We start from the raw sequence: 23,246 nt of genomic DNA on the forward strand, positions 1-23,246 counted from the left end.
TTTGGGAAAGCATATTTATGATCCTAATTAACCTGATAGCTTAAGCGTTTAGATTGCAACACTGCTGATTTCCACACACATAATTTCCTGGATTTCTTGGTACAATTCACATCATGTGTGATTAATCTGGATAGAAATCAAAGAACAAGGAGGAGTGGATGGTCACAAGATGAACAACTTCTGAAACAACACACACATTATACTGAGGTGCTTCCGACACACATTATTATTCCAAGCATTAGAGGCAGAAGAAAGAAATAAAGTTCTCCAGGATCATAGGTATCTCTCCTCAACTCTTGCAGTAGTACTGGGCTTGGCACCCGCGGGTGTATGCATTTCCACGTTGGGGAGCCTGCAATGGCACCCTATCCTTCTGCAGAGCTCCATAGCTTATGGAGGTTTGTAGAGACTGGAGGATCCTCCTTCCTATCTCTGATCCAAATGACCACTCCTCCGCTTCATGCATCTCCCCAATGGTGCCATTGAGTTGACGTAAGTGAGCTTCCTCCGCATCTCTACCACCAGCAGCAGCAGAAACTAGAAGCAGGAGTACTGCGGCGCACAAGCAATGAACTCTCCCCAGCTCGGTTGCCATCGCCCAAATCACTCCTTCTATCACCTTGCTTGCAGGAGCCAGAGGTGATCTCAAAGTCCTAAGATCAGGCACTCTATTTGTGTGTAGCAATGAGGGCAACGGATCACCAAACTCTTCGCATGAGCACCAGGAACCCGCTTGTTTCATAAAAGGAAAAAGCAATAGATCACCAAACTCTTCACATGAGCAGCAGGTACCAACTTGTTTCACAAAAGCAAAAAGGTAGAGATGCGCAGTTCTCCAATGACTGACATACAACTTTGTCCTGTGCTTTGGCTGACGGTGAGACCCCAGTCGTGGATGTGAAGTTAGGGACATGGAAGGCGGTCCACCATGTCATGTGAAGTAGGAAAACAAGACGTCCATTGTGACGGCCCTCAAACATGACCAGCATTCGCGTGTCCGCTTTGATGCGCAACTGCATGTACCATTGGCACCATCTAGGCCTTGTGTCTATGCGCCTTCCTCCTGAGACCACGTCGCTCGGCAGTTGACAGCAATCGGATGCAAAGCATTGCAGTGTTTTGTAGGCAATACCAAGACTTGCAGCATGAAGAGTTGGTGATGAAGAAGAAGTATGGAGGTGTATACACGAAAGAGGAGAGCGTAGATGGCAACAAAATGAAGGCATTTTTTGTATCGCCATCGTTCTTCCGTGATTCTATGGCGATGTGATGGAAAAAATCATGAGCTTACATAGGGGGAAAAGGGAGTCTATTGAATCATGTCCTTCAGGTCCATCGTTCCATCAATCCCAATCTTAACTCATCAATGATATAAATGCTCGTATTAGTCCTGTAGTTAGGATTTCTTGTCCAAAAAGATAATTAGATTATCCACACACACATGTTCTGTTTATTGTTTGGGTTGTCTATAATTAGTTTATTATATTTATTTTTTTGGGAATGATAGTACTATTTATGTTAGATTTGATTGGTGCATGCATAATAATGTAACGCAATATTTCATTTTTTTTATTCAGGTTTATGATCGACATTAATAATGTTCTCTGATACATACAGTCAGTCGAAAAAGAACAATTGAGTTTCATGAATCGAAACGTTTATGTTTTCCACGCAGAGAAGCGAAACAACAAACACAGGAAAAAGATAAGCAAGCCAAATGATAACATCATCAAGTCATACAAGCAAAGTAGGTTCTGCGACGACACATCGATCATGAGACTCCTATGGAAACGAAGAGACTTAAAAGGATCACTATCTGCAATAATGAGACTTCGTACACCCACGGGTGTAAGCCCCCCCCTTGGCAGACTTGGCCGCCGGTCGGCCGGCATTCAAGGCACCGTAGACTATGTGCTGGGCCGTCGCCATCTCTGGATCCAACCACCCAGTGCCGCCAGCGACGCCGTCGAACATGGTGGTGTTAGATGGCTGGACATAACCCACATCCATAGTACCTGCAGCAGCAGCAGAGAGTAGAATGAGGAGGGTCACGCACAAGAAGCAGTGGACACTTACCATCTCAGTAGCTCCCATTGCCTTCACCTACGCTATGGAAACATGCGACTCTATTTATTGCCGAAGACTGAAGGCAACAGCCCACCGAAACTCTGCATGCATGATCGATGATCGACATCTTGACAGGGCAGCATGTCTGACTGTATTATTGAGGGAGAACGAAAGCAACATGTCACCAAACAGAATCATTGGAGATCAATGATTAATTTATGGGGTGGATCGAGAAACTGTGTCTTATATAAATTGATGGTGTAAGAACTTTTAGAAGGATTACATCTGATCCAATTAAATTCAAGAAAATTACGATTGATAAACAACAACAATTGCCACAGAAGGAGCAGTGATAGAAACCCAAAAAAAAGAATGTAAACATCCTTTAAAAGGAATGAAAAACAATGCTTTAGAAATATCATATATCTTTAGTTAAGAAAATAGTTTTTCCAGTGTGTAAAAAATATATTCATGCATCATTAAATTATCACTGCATCCGTCCCCACGTCCTTCTCTTCCTTCTTTTTCTTCTGACCTAACCAACCATTCCTTATCTATTCAATATGCTTCTACCTCAACTTGGGCTCACAGTGGTAAACAAATGTGCAGACACAGATTTTAGTTGGGAGGTAACTAATATTCATCTTACCTGAAAACAAAACAAAAGAAAAAAAACATGATCCACATTAAGCTTTTAGGACTATTGGTTACCTAATTCAAAATATTTTTGATGGTATCAAAACAGATCATGATTTTTAATCTTTCTATGATATCTAACTAATATTTACATTTTTTTTTCTCTTAATTTAACTTCAAATTTTGAGATTATTGATCGCTCAATTCAAAATATTTATTAATTATGTTTATGTGGGATAAGGACTGTGATTCTCATCACACTGGCACATATCAACTTAATACTCCACACCACTTTCAAGCAAATACTTCATGAATAATCAATTTAAGGGATCAAAAGGAAGGGATAATATCTTACAGGTGGCCCTCAGCTTGTCCAGATCTTTCACTTCTAAGCCTTCCACAATCTGCTCTGTTTGGGGTACCTTCCAATTCCCTGCAAATACAAACACAAACAAACTTTTGCTCATAACTTGTGCTGCCTTATAAGAGAAAGTCATATGTATGGAGCACAACCAATGAAGAGATATCAAGTTCACCTTATGTATACCAGTAAACTCAGTAAACTAATTGATGTAATTAGCTTTACATGTTCATGAGAGACAAATCAACATGGTAATGGCAACGTAACAAATGTAAATATATTCCTGAACATCATAGACAAAAAAATTGACATTCCACACATCAGATACAATGTCACATAATCAGAAAAGGTACATAATGCATTTCTTTTGTGCAGGGGCCCTCTTACCACCATGGTGGGTATCAGTAGATTTGCAACTCCAGCAGCCTCTGACAGAAATTTTGAACACGTTGATGGCTTCAGTAATCAACCGAAGAGCATGAACACGACCAATCGGCATCGGCAGTGCCAATCGACGCCAAGGAAAAACATAAGCACCTTTCAGTCAGCATCGGCATCAGCAGTGGCCTTCCTGAACATCCCAGAAAAGCAGAGCTGATCTCACGATGGCAAATTGCAATACCCACTTTGATGAGTAATTCCAGGCACTTGCATAAAAACTCATGAAAATAATGTAATTAGATCAACATTCTGTACTGCAATGCATGGATCACAACAGTAATGCTGCTGAAATACACACTAGAAATAACAATTTCGGAGTATCAGAAACAGCTTTCAAAGAATCAATTATCTGCCATTATATATAGCACCAGGAGATCCTTGCCCCTCGTGTCAATGCGAATTTTAAGAAAATCATCAAGCCGTAGGAAAACACTCAAAGATACAGATGTTAGCTTGTGAAATTGCAATATCGAAATATTACCACCATGAGGTTCTTTGCTTTTGCAAAGAATTTTTAGAAACTGTCAGACAATCAAGCTGCAACAGACCATGTATTGTCTTATTAAATATAATATAAATGTTCTCAATTCACATAGCTACAGATAATAATCAGTTGTGATGGTACTCATGCATAAATCCCATCCATCCCCAGCTTGAGGACATAAAAATGACTAGTTAACTTCAGTCATCCTATTGAAAGCACACCGTAACCATGATTGGTGGACCTTGTCAATGGATGTTCTGAAGTGCTGGAGGTCAAAAATGACCTTGTCAATTCATCTAACAAAAGGCACAGTGACATTCTTTACTTCAAAGCATATCAAATGATAGACGAGAGTGCTCATAACTCGAATCTTTTTACACTAAGAAATAAGAAAACATTGTTATCACTAGGTTCTTAGCTATCTTAGAAGAACCCACAAAATTTAGAAGTAGCATAAGAAAAGTACATCTACATCAATTCTTCTACGATTCATTAATTTCCCAATTAGAAAAAAAAATAAAAATATCCATAAACATTGTGTTGTGGTTAGATATTCTAATTGTGAAAGATAAACTATAATTACACTGATCGGAGTTCAATTCTAAACCAAATTACACAACCCAATATCAAACCATAGCCACTCCATTTTTTAAGGATATATAAGGCTTTCTACAATCAGAGATTTTACATATCAGAGAATAGACTGTAGCAACAACGTGCAAGGCAAATATGCTGAGCGAACCATGCAAAAAGCTGATAGCAAGAGGATTCCGAAGACCATACAAATCAAAATCCAAAGTCTAAATGACAGAAGAAAGCGTCTCTAATAAGGTTCGATATTCAAATTATCACAAAGAATGATATTTAAGCAAAACAACCTTCCATAATGTAGGTTGTCCAGTAAAAGTAAAGTAAAAATGTAAAATACAATATACACAATTGTAGGATCCCATTATTACAGGAAAATTGAAGACAGTGAAAAAATACTAAAAGAAAAGCAAAGAAGAAAAAAGTTTAAAAGGCAACTCAAGGTTCTTTTAGATAAAGCAAAAGTGAACACAAGACTTTTCTTCTTTACTCTCAGAACACTACAAAATGATACAGGCAAGATGTTGAACAAGTTTAGTTGTTAAAAAAGGTATCAAATCTTACAGGAAATAATATAAAAAAAGAAGAAAAAAAATGGCAGACTAGTGTGAAGTCTGAGAAGAGTAGTCTTGCTCCTGTCATTCAAGCTGTTATTGTTCATGTCATGAAGGAACAAAAAAACTTTAAAAATAATGAATGTCAAGAAAGCAAGAATAAATACATAAGTTATCATGGGAGAAACAACATACTTATGTTCATAAAATGAGAAAAACACAAATATTATATATATATATATATATATATATATATATATATATATATATATATATATATATATATATATATATATATAGTGCAGCCTTTATGGGATCAGATTTAGTCGTCATGCCAAGTAGGATAAGAGCCAACCTAGATAACCTTGCTGAGGTAAATAATATGCAAGTGTACTGGCAAGGTGAATCAAACCAACACTAATCTTGCCAAGGTAATCTCGTATCCTTGTGTTGCTCCAAGTTCATGCTCAAAAAGGATCCTGCAAGAAGAGAAGGCACTATGGGCTGCCCAGTGGGACCCTCATCTAACACTCAAATTAGAATCTCTCAAGAAAGAAAGCTCAATAGTGAGCTCCAAGGTGAGAGAATAAGCATATGGAAACCTAAATGAAAACAGAGATGAAGGGATTGGAAAGATTTCACTTGTTCTTGAGGAAGTCTCTTTATATAATGGCCTGTAACAGACATTTGCTCAAATTGAGTATGTTACTTCAGATCTGATAGTTAACCAATAGCTGAGTCTTGATTCAATTGTAATCTACAAGAATGTGGTCTAATAGTTGTAACTACTTGCATGGCAATTTACTTGTAACCACCTTGAAGACTTTTGAGTCAGTAATAACTATCTCTGATAACGTGTAAAGAGTCCGCGTATCATGAACATAAAGCTGCTACATGCTGTTCACTAATATCCCTAAATTAATATGGTAAGGCCACTCACTGAACATATTTTTGAATTCATAATTGACTTTACCAAGAATCTTAGCTCAAATTCTAGTAGACCAGTCAGTTATCCTATTATGAAATAAGTCTGAAGGTTTTTTTTTTTTATAATTATGTATGAGCCATGCAGCAAAAACTCCATGGCATTAGATGAATTTCAACCTAATAAGATAGGATAGACAACACTTAAATAAGAAACACTTGCAATCCCTTGAATGGCTACTTGAGTATGATAACTTCATTTGACAACTAAAGCAACAGGTAACAAGCATGGATCAATTAGAGTTGAGTAAAAGATCTGACCTAATAGGATACAAGTGCTTGGCAGATTTAACAGTATCTAATCTAATATGAAATAAGGATCATACACATTGCCTATAAATATAGATTCTTCACCAATATAGTATCCTCGCATGACTACTTAAGTTTGATGGCCTTGATTGTAAATATATCAAGAATGCTAAATAATCATAATATAGCATCTTCACATGACTACACAAGTCTAATGACCTTGATTGTAAATATGTCAAGAACGTTAAAGAATCATAATACACACGATGCACAACAACAACAACAACAACAAAATAGTAAGTCCCAACTATTTAGAGTCATCTACGTAGATCTTTACCGTCAGTAATATCTAACAGACATGAAGCACATGAAACTAAAATCGGCACACTTTTTGATAATTTGAGAATCACTTTTACTATAAAAAATATGTAATTAGAGAGTCATTTTTACCACCAGAAACATAAGGGATGAAGAACATGATACTCAATTGTCACATGCAAAAACCTATGTCTGAACTAGTGCATCAACAAATTTTAGAAAATCAAACAGCACAAGAATTTACAATAATATTTAAGAGGATATTAAAAAAATACAATCCTTTGGATGTCTTGATTGGGGGCACCAACATCAACCAGGTCCAGAATAGGCTTGTATGGTTTCACATGAAAAAAACAATAAGAAAAGACAAGATTTAGCATTATGCTTTGTGTTCTTCTATTATCAAAAATAGAAACTTATAAATACTTGTAAAAAGATATATTAAGGTAAACTTGTTTTAGCTTGCAAGTTATCCAAAATTAATTGAAAGTTTTCAATTATGATACTTCTAAAGAAGAGAACATAGGCAGACCATCTAACCTTTTTTATTATGAAAGAAATTCATGGAATGTATGGAAAATCGAGAAATTCAATTCAATTTTTCTATTGGTGAATAGGGTGAAAAGGAATAAATTAGTTGCTGAACATCCCCGTTCAAGGGAATGAATGGTTATTCGTCGAACCTCTTGGATAAGGAAAATTGTCTTTCCATACTATGATTTTGAGATATCAAGAACTTCTCCCCTGTTAACATAATGTTTATAAAGGGTGACTAATGTACGAGGAGGCCACCAACACAGAATCTAAGGAGGGCCAATCTGTATAAACTTATCATTACATACGATAAGAAAATTTTTGTAACTCAAACTATGATCCCTAGTCCACAAATGAGTAATATTGAGTTAGTACCAAGACTCACCTATCCGTATACCATTCATATCATCTAATAATATCTAATAATAAAAGTCGTAATAACTTTGTCTGTATTTCCAATGTGTTCAACAAATGTTAATTATCTTTAATAATAATGACAAAAATATAAACATTTTTAGGTTGGTGCTTACTGGTAGGTTCTTTTACTTTTATTTTTAAACATCACTTACTGAATGGTGATCACCAAATAAATTTTCTGAAAATAGATAACAGGCAAAACATAAACACTTCTCATTGTTTTTCAATTGAAAAACATAAAGAAAACCTACGTTTTTATTTTCAAATTTAACATAGATAAGTTCAAACTCCTATTTCACATTGTGTGGCTATTAAATGTTCATTAAAAAAAAGGAAATAAGCCTAAAATTTTAGCATTCCTCAATCAGTTATAAATGGGTCAACGGTTTGGGGGCAGTTGATCCATATTCAAGTTGCTCTTCACCAAACACAAACCAACTTGTCTCAACGCCAGCCCTAATAAAAGGTTTGCACTTTGCTCTTAATATAGAAAAAATTAGAGAGAGGCGTGAAGGAGAAAAAGGACTTGTAGACAACATAAGTCACATACCTGAGATTTTTCACCATGCTCAGCTCACTGGGAAGAAAAAGTTGCATGTTCCATCAAATTTGATATGCCAAATAATTACTGTTACAGTTCAACACAGAAATCCTCTCGACAATGTATATTAAAGCTGAGCCAGATATCATGTGGTTTCTCCATAGCTTCTTTAAGAATTATCTCTGCTCTCCTTTTCTTGTCATCTTTCTCGTCATGCCTCAAAGGCCTAAGAATCGTTTCTAGCATCCAAGGCATCAGAAGAAAATGATGCTACTATAGATTTCTTGTCAACTGTAAGTTTGAAATGCACGATAGGCCTCCTTCCAGAAGAACCTTCTTCTCATTAGTCTCAAAGTCCACAGGCTCAATCTCTACGGACTCGGTGGCAGGGACAGAAGTCTCGAGCACATACAACCCGTCAACAGCATCAGCATCTCTTTCCCATGGATTAGCCATTACAGATACTTCTTTCTCTCCAAATGGCAAAGGGGGGCCAGAAATGGGTTGCTAACAACCATTTGCCGCTCTTTACCATAACTGGCATCATTCGTAGGTTGAAACCCAGTTGTACTATCATAGGCAAGTCGCTGCTGTAAGCTCAACAAAGAACTCTCGGCCTTCGTCCGCTGCCTCGTCTCTTCGACCTCGTCCATTTTAGTGTCGGTTGCCCCTTTGTTCCACTGTTCCATGCGGACATAGGTACGAGGATCAGGAAGCCTCGGAACCCAATCAGGTATGTGCTTTCCGCTTGATGTCTCTCCAACCTGAGCAAAGCTGGAAATGGGCTGCGCAAATGGGACTTCCTCTGTTGTAACGAACTGGGTGATCTCTCGAACAACACCTGAACCCAGCAGACACCGGTGAACAACAGATGCCCCAGAAAAGCCCCTTGACGAACTCAGATCCTCAAGCCCCTGGATGGATGATGTCAAACACATTGCAACTAGTTCTTCCAGCTAAACTAGCATAAAAAGTAGCACTTTTGATTAGATCACAGATGTATCGGACCATGACAGCCGCCATAGCATTAATTGAAGATACGTAATATTACAACCGGGCGATGGTAACATATGCAATGCAAACCTTCTTTATCAATAAATTTGATGAATCCAATAAAGGGAAGAAAAAGAACATTATTTTACGCTGTAATTATAGCTATAAGATAATATATTTCAGTTGTCCGCAATCGGCAATTACTGTTGTATTATATTGATGATTATATAAGTGTTATATAGGTTCTCAAGAGAGGCCTCAATATGCTGCATATTTTCTTATAGCTATATTTTCTTATAGCTATAATTTAACTGAAAAATGGTGGCACCGACACTTGTTCTTCTTCTTCTTCCATCGACTGTCTCTACTGTACGATCTTAAGCGTTTAGATCGCAACACTGCTGATTTCCACACACACATAATTTCCTGGATTTCTTGGTTCAATTCACATCATGTGTGATTAATCTGGATAGAAAGCAAAGAAAAAAAGGAGTGGATGGTCACAGGATGAACAACTTTTGAAACAACACACATTACTGTGAGGTGCTTCCGAGACACACATTATTATTCCAAGCATTAGAGGCAGAAGAAAGAAATAAAGTTCTCCAGGATCATAGGTATCTCTTCTCAACTCTTGCAGTAGTACTGGGCTTGGCACCCGCGGGTGTATGCATTTCCAGGTTGGGGAGCCTGCAATGGCACCCTATCCTTCTGCAGAGCTCCGTAGCTTATGGAGGTCTGTGTAGACTGGAGGATCCTCCTTCCTGTCTCTGATCCCAATGACCACTCCTCCGCTTCATGCATCTGCCCAATGGTGCCATTGAATTGACGTAAGTGAGCTTCCTCCACATCTCTACCAGCAGCAGCAGCAGAAACTAGAAGCAGGAGTACTGCGACGCACGAGCAATGAACTCTCCCCAGCTCGGTTGCCATCGCCCAAACCACTCCCTCTATCACCTTGCTTGCAGGAGCCAGAGGTGATCTCAAAGTCCTAAGATCAGGCACTCTATTTGTGTGTAGCAACGAGGGCAACGGATCACCAAATTCTTCGCATGAGCACCAGGAACCCGCTTGTTTCATAAAAGGAGAAAGCAATAGATCACCAAACTCTTCACATGAGCAGCAGGTACCTGATAGCAGATAAGATTTTCTTAATTATATGAGAAAATCTCTCTACTATGTTGAGAAAAATCTTTTATTATGTTGAGGAAAATCCTTCCTTATAAAGAGGAGACAGACATGTTAAAACTTCAATAAAACTTCCTCTTAATGTATTCAAGCCTCTTCAATAAAATTTCTTCAATAAAGCTTCTTATCTTCTATTCTTTCCAATATGGTATCAGAACAGTGAGAAAAGTGAAGCTTCGCCCCTGCCTCCGACTAGCGACCAACGCCACTACAGTCACATTCCTAAGAGGCTCCCGCAGTCAATCCTCATCTTCCTACGTGCATGAACTCAAGCCACCGTAGTCATCCATCTCTCACCTCCTTAATACTATTGTAACATCACTGCAACATCGCTGCAGCTTTCTCCTTTACTGCAGCTTCCTCCTCTACTACGGCTTCTTCCTCTGTTGTAGCATTCCTATAGCTTTCTCCATTGCTGTAACTTTCTCTTCTACTACAGCAGCCGTCATCGTCGCAGCCACAACAACAGCAACAGTAGCGATATGTTCTTGTTCTACTCACGAAACCTCTTGCTCATAAACTGTTTACTTTGCATTGATCTAAGATTGATATCCTTGATAGAAACACCATCTTACGGGGGCATGATAGTAGATAAGATTTCTCCAACTATATAAGAAAATCTTTTTACTCTATTGAGAAAAATCTTCTATTATGTTGAGGAAAATTCTCTCTCCTAATATATATAAATAAGAGAAGAACAAAATTAATACATTCAAGCCTCTTCAATAAAATTTTTTCAATAATTCTTCTTATTTACTATTCTTTTCAAACAGTATAATTTTGTTTCACAAAAGCAAAAAAGTAGAGATGCGCAGGTCACATGACTGACATACAACTTTGTCCTGTGCTTTGACTTAACGGTGAGACCCCAATCGTGGATGTCTAAGTTAGGGACATGGAAGGAGGTCCACCATGTCATGTGAAGTTGGAAAATAAGACGTCCATTATGAAGGCCCTCAAACATGACCAGCATTCGCGTGTCTGCTTTGATGAGCAACTGCATGTACCATTGGCACCATCTAGGCCTTGTGTCTTTGCGCCTTCCTCCTGAAACCACGTCGCTCGGCAGTTGACAGCAATCGGATGCAAAGCATTGCAGTGTTTTATGGGCAATACCAAGACTTGCAGCATGAAGAGATGGTGGTAAAGAAGAAGAAGTATGGAGGTGTATACACAAAAGAGGAGAGCGTAGATGGCAACAAAATGAAGGCATTTTTTGTATCACCATCGTTCTTCCGTGATTCTATGGCGATGTGATGGAAAAATTCATGAGCCTAAATAGGGGGAAAAGGGAGTCTACTGAATCATGGCCTTCAGGTCCATCATTCCATCAATCCCAATCTTAGCTCATCAATGATATAAATGCTCGTATTAGTCCTGTAGTTAGGATTTCTTGTCCAAAAAGATAATTAGATTATCCACACACACATGTTCTGTTTATTGTTTGGGTTGTCCATAATTAGTTTATTATATTTATTTTTTTTGGGAATGATAGTACTATTTATGTTAGATTTGATTGGTGCATACATAATAATCGAAGGAATAAATAAGAAAAAGTGTTTTGTAAAAATAGATTTTTTTGAGAATTAAGAGCAAAAAATTAAAAATAGCCAATGAAGTGTAATGATTGCCAAATGGTAATTTCCATGCTTGAGCAGTCATATTTACCCATCAGTATGTGCTTATTAGCAATATAAATTCACTTTATTTTAGGTAAGAATTATGTGCTCTTAACTAAATTGTACGCGGCCACCATTCAATGATTTGGTTAATCTAACGCAATATTTCATTTTTTTTATATTCAGGTTTATGATCGACATTAATAATGTTCTCTGATACATACAGTCAGTCGAAAAAGAACAGTTAAGTTTTTTATGTTTTCCACGCAGAGAAGTGAAACAACAAATACAGGAAAAAGATAAGCAAGCCAAATGATACCATCATCAAGTCATACAAGCAAAGTAGGTTCTGCGACGACACATCGATCATGATACTCCTATGGAAACGAAGAGACTTTAAAGAGTCGCTTTTGATTCCTGCAATAAGTAGAACCCGAACACCCCCGGCTGTAAGGCGCCCCCTTGGCAGGCATGGCCACCGGATGTTCACGCTTCAAGGCATCGTAGGCTATGTGCGGGTTCGTCGCCATCTCTGGATCCAACCACTCAATGCCGCCAGCGACGACGTCGAACATGGTGGTGTTAGATGGCTGGACATAACCCACATCCATAGTACCTGCAGCAGCAGCAGCAGCAGAAGAGAGTAGAATGAGGAGGGTCACGCACAAGAAGCAGTGGACTCTCACCATCTCAGTAGCGCCCATTGCCTTCACGCACGCTATGGAAACATGCGACTCTATTTATTGAAGAAGAGTGAAAGTAACAGATCACCGAACTCTGCATGCGTGGTTCATGATCGACATCTTGACAGGGAAGCATGTCTCACTGTATTATTGAGGGAGAACGAAAGCAACATATCACCAAACAGAATCATTGGAGGATTAATTTATGGGGTGAATCAAGAAACTGCATCTTGTATAAATTGATGGTGTAAGAACTTTTAGAAGGATTACATCTGATCCAATTAAATTCAAGAAAATTAAGATTGATAAACAACAACAATTGCCACAGAAGGAGCAGTGATAGAAACCCAAAAAACAGAATGCAAACATTCTTTAAAAGGAATGAAAAATAATGCTTTAGAAATATCATATATCTTTAGTTAACAAAATAGTTTTTCCAGTGTGTAAAAAATATATTCATGCATCATCAAATTATCACTGCATCCATCCCCACGTCCTTCTCTTTGTTCTTTTTCTGACCTAACCAACCATTCCTTATCTATTCAATATGCTTCTACCTCAACTTGGGCTCACAGTGGTAAACAAATGTGCAGACACAGATTTTAGTTGGGATGTAACTAATATTTCATCTCACCTGAAAACAAAACAAAAGAAAAAAAACATGATCCACATTAAGCTTTTAGGACTATTGGCTACCTAATTCAAAATATTTTTGATGGTATCAAAACAGATCATGAGTTTTAATCTTTCTATGATATCTAACTAATATTTACATTTTTTTCTCTTAATTTAACTTCAAATTTTGAGATTATTGATCGCTCAATTCAAAATATTTATTAATTATGTTTATGTGGGATGAGGACCGTGATTCTCATCACACTGGCACATATCAACTTAATACTCCACTCCACTTTCAAGCAAATACTGCATGAATAATCAATTTAAGGGACCAAAAGGAAGGGATAATATCTCACAAGAGGCTCTCAGCTTGTCCAGATCTTTCACTTCTAAGCCTTCCACAATCTGCTCTGTTTAGGGTACGTTCCAAGCCCCTGCAAATACAAACACAAACAAACTTTTGCTCATAACTTGTGCTGCCTTAGAAGAGAGTCATTTGTATGGAGCACAACCAATGAAGAGATAACAAGTTTACCCTATGTATTACCAGTAAACTAATTGATGTAATTAGCTTTACATGTTCATGAGAGACAAATCAATAACAAATCAACATGGTAATGGCAACATAATAAACATAAATATATTCCTGAACATCATAGACAAAAAAATTAATATTCCACACATCAGATACAATGTCATATAATCAGAAAAGGTCCATAATGCATTTCTTCTGCACAGGTAAAAGGCTAGGGGCCCCTCTTACTAGCATGATGGGTGTCAGCAGCCTCTGACGGAATGATTATGAACACATTGATGGCTTGAGTAATCAACCAAAGAGCATGAACACGACCAATCGGCAGCGCCAATCGATGCCAAGGAAACACGAAAGCACCTTTCAGGCACTGGCCTTCCTGAACATCCCAGAAAAGCAGAGCTGTTCTCATGACGGCAGATTGCAATACCCACTTTGATGAGTAATTCTGGGCACATGCATAAAAACTCATGAAAATAATGTAATTAGATCAACATTCTGTACTGCAATGCATGGATCACAACAGTAATGCTGCTGAAATACACACTAGAAATAACAATTTCGGAGTATCAGAAACAGCTTTCAAAGAATCAATTATCTGCCATTATATATAGCACCAGGAGATCCTTGCCCCTGTGTCAATGCGAATTTTAAGAAAATCATCAAGCCATAGGAAAACACTCAAAGATACTGATGTTAGCTTGCGAAATTGCAATATCGAAATATTACCACCATGAGGTTCTTTGCTTTTGCAAAGAATTTTTAGAAACCGTCAGACAATCAAGCTGCAACAGACCATGTATTGTCTTATTAAATATAATACAAATGTTCTCAATTCAGATAGCTACAGATAATAATCAGTTGTGATGGTACTCAAGCATAAATTCCATCCATCCCCAGCTCGAGGACATAAAAATTGACTAGTTAACTTCAGTCATCATATTGAAAGCACACCATAGCCGTGATTGGTGGACCTTGTCAATGGATGTTCTGAGGTGCACATGGAGGTCAAAAATGACCTTGTCAATTCATCTAACAAAAGGCACAGTGACATTCATTACTTCAAAGCATATCAAATGATAGACGAGAGTGCTCATAACTCTAATTTTTTTACACTAAGAAATAAGAAAACATTGTTATCGCTAGGTGCTTAGCTATCTTAGAAGAGCCCACAAAATTTAGGAGCATAAGAATAGTATATCTACATCAATTCTTCTACGATTCATTAATTTCCCAAATAGAAAAAAAAATAAAAATATCCACAAACATTATGCTGTGGTTAGATATTCTAATTGTGAAAGATAAAAGTAACTATAATTACACTGATCGGAGTTCAATTCTAAACCAAGTTACACAACCCAATATCAAACCATAGCCATACTATTTTTTAAGGATATATAAGGCTCTCTACATTCAGAGATTTTACATATCAGAGAATAGACTGTAGCAACAACGTGCAAGGAAAATATGCTGAGCGAACCATGCAAAAAGCTGATAGCAAAAGGATTCCAAAGACCATACAAAATCAAAATCCAAAGTCTAAATGACAGAAGAAAGCGTCTCTAATAAGGTTCAATATTCGAATTATCACAAAGAATGACATTTAAGTAAAACAACCTTCAATAATGTAGGTTGTCCAGAAAAAGTAAAGTAAAAATGTAAAATAGAGTCTACACAATTATAGGATCCCATTATTACAGGAAAATTGAAGACAGTGATAAAATACAAAAGAAAAGGAAAGCAGAAAAAAGTTTAAAAGGCAACTCAAGGTTCTTTTAGATAAAGCAAAAGTGAACACAAGACTTTTCTTCTTTACTCTCAGAACACTACAAAATGATACAGGCAAGATGTTGAACAAGTTAGTTGTTAAAAAAGGCATCAAATCTTACAGGAAATAATATAAAAAAAGAAAATAAATGGCAGACTAGTGTGTGTCTCTCTCGCTAATATGAAGTCTGAGAAGAGTAGTCTTGCCCATCATTCAAGCCATTATTGTTCATGTCATGAAGGAACAAAAAAACTTTAAAAATAATGAATGTCAAGAAAGCAAGAATAAATACAGAAGTTATCATGGGAAAAACAACATAATTATGTTCATAAAATGAGAAAAACACAAATATTATATATATATATATATATATATATATATATATATATATATATATATATATATATATATATATATATATATATATATATATATATATATATATATATATATAGTGCAGCCTTTGTGGGATCATATTTAGTCATCGTGCCAAGTAGGATCAAGAGCCAACCTAGGTAACCTTGCTGAGGTAAATAATATCCAAGTGTACTGGCAAGGTGAATCAAACCAATACTAATATTCTTGAGGTAATCTCGTATCCTTCTGTTGCTCCAAGTTCATGTTCAAAAAGGATCCTGCAAGAAGAGAAGGCACTGAGGGCTGCCCAGTGGGACCCTCATCTAACACTCAAATTAGAATCTCTAGTGAGCTCCAAGGTGAGAGAATGAGCATATCGAAACCTAAATGAAAACAATAAACAAGAGTTGAAGGGATTGGAAAGATTTCACTTACTCCTGAGGAAGTCTCTTCATATAATGGCATGTAACAGGCATTTGCTCAAATTGGGCATGCTACTTCAGATCTGACAGTTAGCCAATAGCTGAGTCTTGATTCAATTGTAATCTACAAGAATGTGATCTAATAGTTGTAACTACTTGCATGGCAATTTACCTGTAACCGCCTTGAAGACTTTTGTGTCTGCAATAACTATCTTTCATAATGTGTAAAGAGTCAACATGTCATGAACATATAGCTGCTACATGCAGTTCACTAATATTCCCACATCAATCCTAAATTCATATGGTAAGGCCACTCAATGAACAGATTTTTGAATCCATAATTGACTCTACCAAGAATCTTAGCCCAAATTCTAGTAGACCAACCAGTTATCCTATTATGAAATAAGTCAAAGATTTTTTTTACTTTTATCATTATGTATCAGCCATGCAGCAAAAACTCCATGGCATTAGATGGATTTCAACCTAATAAGATAGGATAGACAACACGTAAATAAGTAACACCTGCAATCCCTTGAATGGCTACTTGAATATGATAACTTCATTTGACAACTAAAGCACTAACTAACAAGCATGGATCAATTAGAGTTGTGTAAAAGATCTGACCTAATAGGATACAAGTGCTTGGCAGATTTAACAGTATCTAATCCAATATGAAATAAGGATCATACACATTGTCTATAAATATGGATTCTTCACTAATATGACATCCTCGCATGACTACGTAAGTCTGATGTCCTTGATTCTAAATATGTCAAGAATGCTAAAGAATCATAATATAGCATTCTTACATGACTACGCAAGTCCAATGGCCTTGATTGTAAATATGTCAAGAATGCTAAAGAATCATAATACACGTGATGCACAACAATAACAAAACCATAAGCCCCAATTATTTAGAATCGGTTACATAGATCTTTTACCGTCATTGAGATCTAACGACCATGATACATATCAAACTAAAATATACACATTTCTTGGCAATTTGAGAATCACTTTTACTAACAAAAACATATAATTTGAGAATCATTTTTACCACCAGAAACTTAAGGGATGTAGAATATGATACTCGATTATCCATGCAAAAGCCTATGTCTGAACTAGTGCACCAATAAATTTTAGAAAATCGACAAATAGATTGTCACATCCTGAATTTTTTTTTTTTTCATATATTTTTCCACACAGGCCAAATAAATAAACATCACTTTATTCATCATCTATAACCATTTATTACAATTCATTTATTCATCAAATTACAAATAGAAAGTAAACATAGTGATGTTAACTTCAAGAGTCATCCAAGTGGCTCTACCTAGCGGTAGAGGAAGGTCCGCTCTCCACTGGAATCTGATTTAGTAGTAGAGAGAGGCTGCTCTGAAAATCAAAAACAAAGAAAATTCAGCAACGCTGAGTAGGAACCCCAAAAGTCAAATCAAGATGAATACATGATCAAAATTCAATCAATCATCCCATTGGCGTATATCAAATACCCGAAGGAGCACTCCCCCAACAGCGGATGGAGAGGCTTTATCCTACGGGATGAGTTTGTGTTCTCCCAACAGCGGATGGAGGCAAACTCATATCACACTCCCAACAGCGGATGGAGTGGTGTCCCACACCCGCCAAAGTGGGGACACGTTCCTCCCAACAGCGGATGGAGGAACCATCCAGCCGCCACGTCTGACGGCCCGCTAATCCCCGAAGGGAATCGCCCTACCTGCTCTTGGCAGGAATATAATCTCACACTGGTCATATCCATTTCGGGATGAAATAACATATTTAAAACATCTCTTTCAAAAGTCATCAATATCAAATAATATAAATTAACCCTCAATTGACTTGAACTCTAGTTTAATCGATTCAATTGAACTCGATTTACTAGAGCCTAACTGAACTGATCTCTAATCCTTATTTAACTGGTCTGGAACCACCCTAGACTAGTATAATTTAGACTAGATTAAGTTCAATTTAGGTTAAACTAACTTGAATAAGTCAATCAATTCGGAATCACCCTGAATTGATCTAGACTAATCAAGTATAGTTTAATTCAATCAATATTTGGGCTCAAGTTCAACAATAATATTGGGCTAGATTGAGCCAGTCCATCTATTGGTCATGTGCATTATACATGATTGAGCATGCATTACATAAAACTGACCCAGCCTTGGCCCATGGACTAGTCATAACATATACCCATTAACAACATATATGAAAACATAATAATGCATTAAAAGATAGATGAGGAGAAAAGTTTTAATACAAAGAAATAACATTCTCAATTTGACTAGAAATCATAAGACATTAAAAGAGGGACTAGGAGATAAGTTTTAACACAAGGAAATAGCTTTCTAAATTCAAATAAAAATCATGTTTTCAACACATAAAATTTCAACATATTCTAGTCATATTTTATATCATTCAGAATAATATATTTTAAATTTCAGATCAAAGAATATCAAAAAGGGATTTTAGATAACATATTCTAGTCTAACAAGATTTTAATCCAGATAAGATTAAAGATAAACTGTAATACAGAAAATATATCATATAAAACATATACTTTTTTAACATATTTAATTCTACAATAAAAACCTTAATCATGGGTCAAAGAATATTTTGAAAACTTTAACTGATTACTTTAATACAAAAAAATTTGACATTTAAAGAATTGATACACATTTTTCAAATTATAAAATTTTCAACATTTAAAGAATCAAAATAAAAACTAAAACTTTTAAGAAAGGTAGGGAAACCTACCTCTTGTCAATAGGGTATAACTCCTCGTTCTCTTGTCAACATGGTGTAACTCCTCGTTCCTCCCGCTGCCAGGCTCGACTAGGTGAGGAACGAAGGAGAGAAATCCCTCTCCTTTAAATAGGAGGAGGTGAGCCTCTATTAAGGGAAATAAATTTTAATTTTCGTATTTATTTAATATAAATTATTTCCATTTAATATACTAACAAATATGATATCATCATATTTGGAATACTTAATAGTTACTTCCTTAATTCATATCAACAAACAAGGAAGTAGATTAAGATTTCCTAAATTATGATGGCAAGTAAGGAAAACAAAATTTAAATCTCAATCTCAAATATTTGATTTGATTACATAGATTATTTGTCAGAACTAGTAACAACACAAGAATTTACAATAATATTTAAGAGGGCATTACAAAAATACAATCCTTTGAATGTCTTGGTTGGGGGCACCAACACCAGCCAGGTCCAGAATAAGCTTGTATAGTTTCACATGAGGAAAACAATAAGAAAAGACAAGATTTACCCACTTTCGATGTGGGACTAATCAGGGGTGTTACATTCTTTGTGTTCTTCCACTATCAAAAATAGAAACTTATAAATACTTGTAAAAGGATATATTAGGTATACTTGCTTTAGCTTGCAAGTTTTCTGAAATTAGTTGAAAGTTTTCAATTATGAAACTTTGAAAGAAAAAAATACAGACTGACCATCTAACCTTTTTTTATGAAGGAAGAAATTCATGGAGTGCATGGAAAATTAAGAAATTCAATCTAATTTTCCTATGGGAAGGAGTAAATCAGTTGCACTATTGTTTGGACATCCCCATTCAAGGGAATGAACGGTTGTTCGTCGAACCTCTTGGACAAGGACAATTGTCTTTCCATACCAAGAATTTGAGATATCAAGAATGTCTCCCATGTTGATATAATGTTTATAAAGGGTGACCAATGTATGAGGAGGCCACTAACATGGAATCTAAGGAGGGTCAATCTGCATAACCTTATAGTTACAAACGACAAGGAAATTTCTATGACTCAAACTTTGGTCCCTAGTCCACAAAAGAGTAATCTTGTGTTAGTACGAAGACTTACCTATCTGTATGCAATTCATATCATCTAATAATAAAAGTCGTGATAATTTTGCCCGTATTTACAATGTGTTCAACAAATGTTAACTATCTTTAATAATGATGACAAAAAAATGAACATTTTTAGGTTGGTACTTACCCCTAGGTTCTTTTACTTTTATATTTAAACATCGCTTACTGAATGGTGACCACCAAATGAATTTTCTGAAAATTGAAAACAAACAAAACATAAACACTTCTCATTGTTTTTCAATTGATAAAACATAAAGAAAACCTATGTTTTTATTTTAAGATTTAACATAGATAAGTTCAAACTCTTATTTCACATTGTGTGGCTATTAAATGTTCATTAAAAAATAGGAAAGAAGCCTAAAGGTTTAGCATTTTTCAATCAGTTATAAATGGGTCAATGGTTTGGGGGCAGTTGATCCATATTCAAGTTGCTCTTGACCAAACACAAGCCAACTTGTCTCACTGCCAGCCCTGGTAAAAGGTTTGCCCTTTGTTCTTAATATAGAAAAAAATTAGAGAGAGGCGTGAAGGAAAAAGGACTTCTAGACAACATAAGTTACATACCTAAGATTTTTCACCATGCTCAACCCACTGGGAAGAAAAAGTTGCATGTTCCATCAAATTTGATATGCCAAATAATTACTGTTACAGTTCGACACAGAAATCCTCTCTACAATGTATTTTACAGCTGAGCCAGATCATGTGGTTTCTCCATAGCTTCTTTAAGAATTATCTCTGCTCTCCTTTTCTTGTCATCTTTCTCGTCATGCCTCAAAGGCCAAGAATCATTTTTAGCATCCAAGGCATCAGAAGAAAATGATGCTGCTATAGATTTCTTGTCAACTTTAAGTTTGAAATGGACGATAGGCCTCCTTCCAGGAAGAACCTTTTTCTCATTAGTCTCCAAGTCCACAGGCCCAACCTTTACGGACTCAGTGGCAGGGACAGAAGTCTCAAGCACACACAACCGGTTGCCAGCATCAGCATCTCTTTCCCATGGATTAGCAATTACAGATACTTCTTTCTCTCCAAATGGCAAAGGGGGGGACAGAAATGGGTTGCTAACAACCATTTGCCTCTCTTTACCATAACTGGCATCATTCGTAGGTTGAAACCCAGTTGTACTATTATAGGCAAGTCGCTGTTGTAAGCTCAACAAAGAACTCTCGGCGTTCGTCCGCTGCCTTGTCTCTTCGACCTTGTCCATTTTAGTGTCAGTTACCCCTTTGTTCCACTCTTCCATGCGGACATAGGCACGAGGATCAGGAAGACTCGGAACCCAATCAGGTATGTGCTTTCCGCTTGATGTCTCTCCAACCTGAGCAAAGGTAGGTGTCGCCTTAGGTGTTGTACAAACAGGGTATCCGGAAATGGGCTGTGCAAATGGGACTTCCTCTGTTGTAACAAACTGGGTGATCTCTCGAACAACACCTGAACCCACCAGACAATGGTGAACATCAGATGCCCCAGAAAAGCCCCTTGACGAACTCAAATCCTCAAGCCCCTGGATGATGTCAAACACATTGCAACTAGTTCTTCCAGCTAAATTAGCATAAAAATTAGCACTTTTGCCTAGATCACAGATGTATCGGACCATGATATCCGCCATAGCATTAATTGCAGTACGATTGGAACCGTGAAACCCAACCGACTCGCAAATCTGGCCGACGGCGATCTTGGCGACGGCGTGACTGAACTCATCACCTCGCGACGACAGCCGGCTCTTCTTCGAGGTTGTCCGTTGATTCCTTCCACTCTCCCTACCTCCATCGCTCATGTTCACCGGATCATATTATTGGCGCCAAATTAGGGACTTTGCCAATCTATACTACTCTCTGTCCATCCACTGCCGCTGCAAAGCTTGTGGTTACGGTAGAACAAGAAAACAAGCGCGTTCGGTCTGAGAAGCAAGTACCAAGATGTATCCGTCAAAAAACCCTACACTTCAGTAGCATTTGAACCAAAAGCCACCGCGAAGAATTGATGAAGCTGGTGAGGAACTCGCCGATGGCCGGTGGGGTTACGAGCAGGTTCTTCCATGGATCTCTGCAGCTTGAGTTCCGAAAAAGAACCTATTAAACGCAAGAGCCGCAACCTCAATAAACCCTAATTTCGAAAAGGGGGAGGCGAGGGAGGGAGAGAGGGAGATTGAGATCGAGAAGTGATGGGGGTGTCGAGATCGGGTCGACTGGGATCTTGACTTATTTATAGAGGCGAGGGTTTGGTGTGGTGGAGAGTAAGCGTTCGCCGATGGCGCATGCGCAGGCGGGGTTTTAGTGCTCCGGCGGAGCAGCGGACCACCGTCAAGCCTCGCCACCCTCGGTCCAGACTTTAATCCCGTGCACAGCCGTATTCAGCGAACAGGGTTTTGCGACACGTAGCGTATATGTGAACGCGGCGTCATGTGAATCGATCGCGCTGGTGTTCGGTGTTCGAGATAGCACGTGGCTCCGCTGGTGCCGCTTACTTTTCACGGCATGGGCTCCGCCGAAGGCGAGAAATCTTCGGTTGCGGGCTGCTTTTTTATCCGCACGAATCTCAACGACATTGGTCCCCCTCCTCGAATCTTAATCCACAGAAAACGGCGATCGTCCCGAATCACAAGTTTTGTAAGAATTATATATATATATATATATATATAGATATATATATATATATATATATATATATATATATATATATATATATATATATATATATATATATAGATAACATCATTAGAGACTATATGGGATTGCTGTGATTGTTTTTTTAATGCATGCTACCATTATTTGTGATCTAATTATGTTGAATTAGAAGAAATGCAATAAGTAGATGGACTAATTTCATATGAAAATTGAAATAAGAGGGGTTAATTATATATCCTGATTTCTACGCTTTAAAATGTATATATCTATAATTATAAAAGTGAAACATCTAGATTTATTTAACATAACATCATCAATTTTACTAATAAAAATATAAAAACAAATGATAAAAAAACAATTATAATGTTTCAATTTATGATGACAGA

General features: G+C 37.1%; 2 protein-coding genes and 1 long non-coding RNA gene across 6 annotated transcripts; all 3 read right to left on the minus strand.

Annotated features, from left to right (window-relative positions):
• Window positions 1–289: 289 nt before the first annotated feature.
• Window positions 290–595, minus strand: LOC135650011 (rapid alkalinization factor-like). Its single transcript, XM_065169059.1, has one exon. It carries the CDS (start codon window positions 593–595, stop codon window positions 290–292), a length of 306 nt encoding a protein of 101 aa, XP_065025131.1.
• A 1,029-nt stretch (window positions 596–1,624) lies between these two features.
• Window positions 1,625–5,368, minus strand: LOC135648509 (uncharacterized). The gene is made up of 3 exons (XR_010500979.1): window positions 3,452–5,368; window positions 3,059–3,136; window positions 1,625–2,216 (listed from the first exon to the last, which is right to left on the minus strand). It is a non-coding gene; the product is annotated as an uncharacterized LOC135648509 (long non-coding RNA).
• A 6,836-nt stretch (window positions 5,369–12,204) lies between these two features.
• LOC135650205 (transcription initiation factor TFIID subunit 8-like) lies at window positions 12,205–22,532 on the minus strand. 4 transcript variants are annotated; one of them, XM_065169433.1, is made up of 5 exons: window positions 20,798–22,532; window positions 16,087–17,746; window positions 14,039–14,839; window positions 13,632–13,709; window positions 12,205–12,799 (listed from the first exon to the last, which is right to left on the minus strand). In XM_065169433.1, exon 1 carries the CDS (start codon window positions 22,008–22,010, stop codon window positions 20,916–20,918), a length of 1,095 nt encoding a protein of 364 aa, XP_065025505.1. In that variant the 5' UTR covers window positions 22,011–22,532; the 3' UTR covers window positions 12,205–12,799; window positions 13,632–13,709; window positions 14,039–14,839; window positions 16,087–17,746; window positions 20,798–20,915. The 4 variants fall into 4 exon arrangements, with proteins under 4 accessions (XP_065025505.1, XP_065025504.1, XP_065025506.1 ...); XM_065169432.1 differs by having other exon boundaries at window positions 16,087–20,425; XM_065169434.1 differs by lacking the exon at window positions 16,087–17,746.
• Window positions 22,533–23,246: the final 714 nt, after the last annotated feature.

Source organism: Musa acuminata, chromosome BXJ3-9 (assembly GCF_036884655.1).
Source record: "Musa acuminata AAA Group cultivar baxijiao chromosome BXJ3-9, Cavendish_Baxijiao_AAA, whole genome shotgun sequence".
In the NCBI taxonomy this organism is placed as follows: Eukaryota; Viridiplantae; Streptophyta; class Magnoliopsida; order Zingiberales; family Musaceae; genus Musa; species Musa acuminata.

Bases quoted from the DNA above. Each gene is read 5' to 3' on its own strand.
- LOC135650011 (XM_065169059.1), bottom strand. From the start codon at position 595: ATGGCAACCGAGCTGGGGAGAGTTCATTGCTTGTGCGCCGCAGTACTC.
- LOC135650205 (XM_065169434.1), bottom strand. From the start codon at position 22,010: ATGAGCGATGGAGGTAGGGAGAGTGGAAGGAATCAACGGACAACCTCG.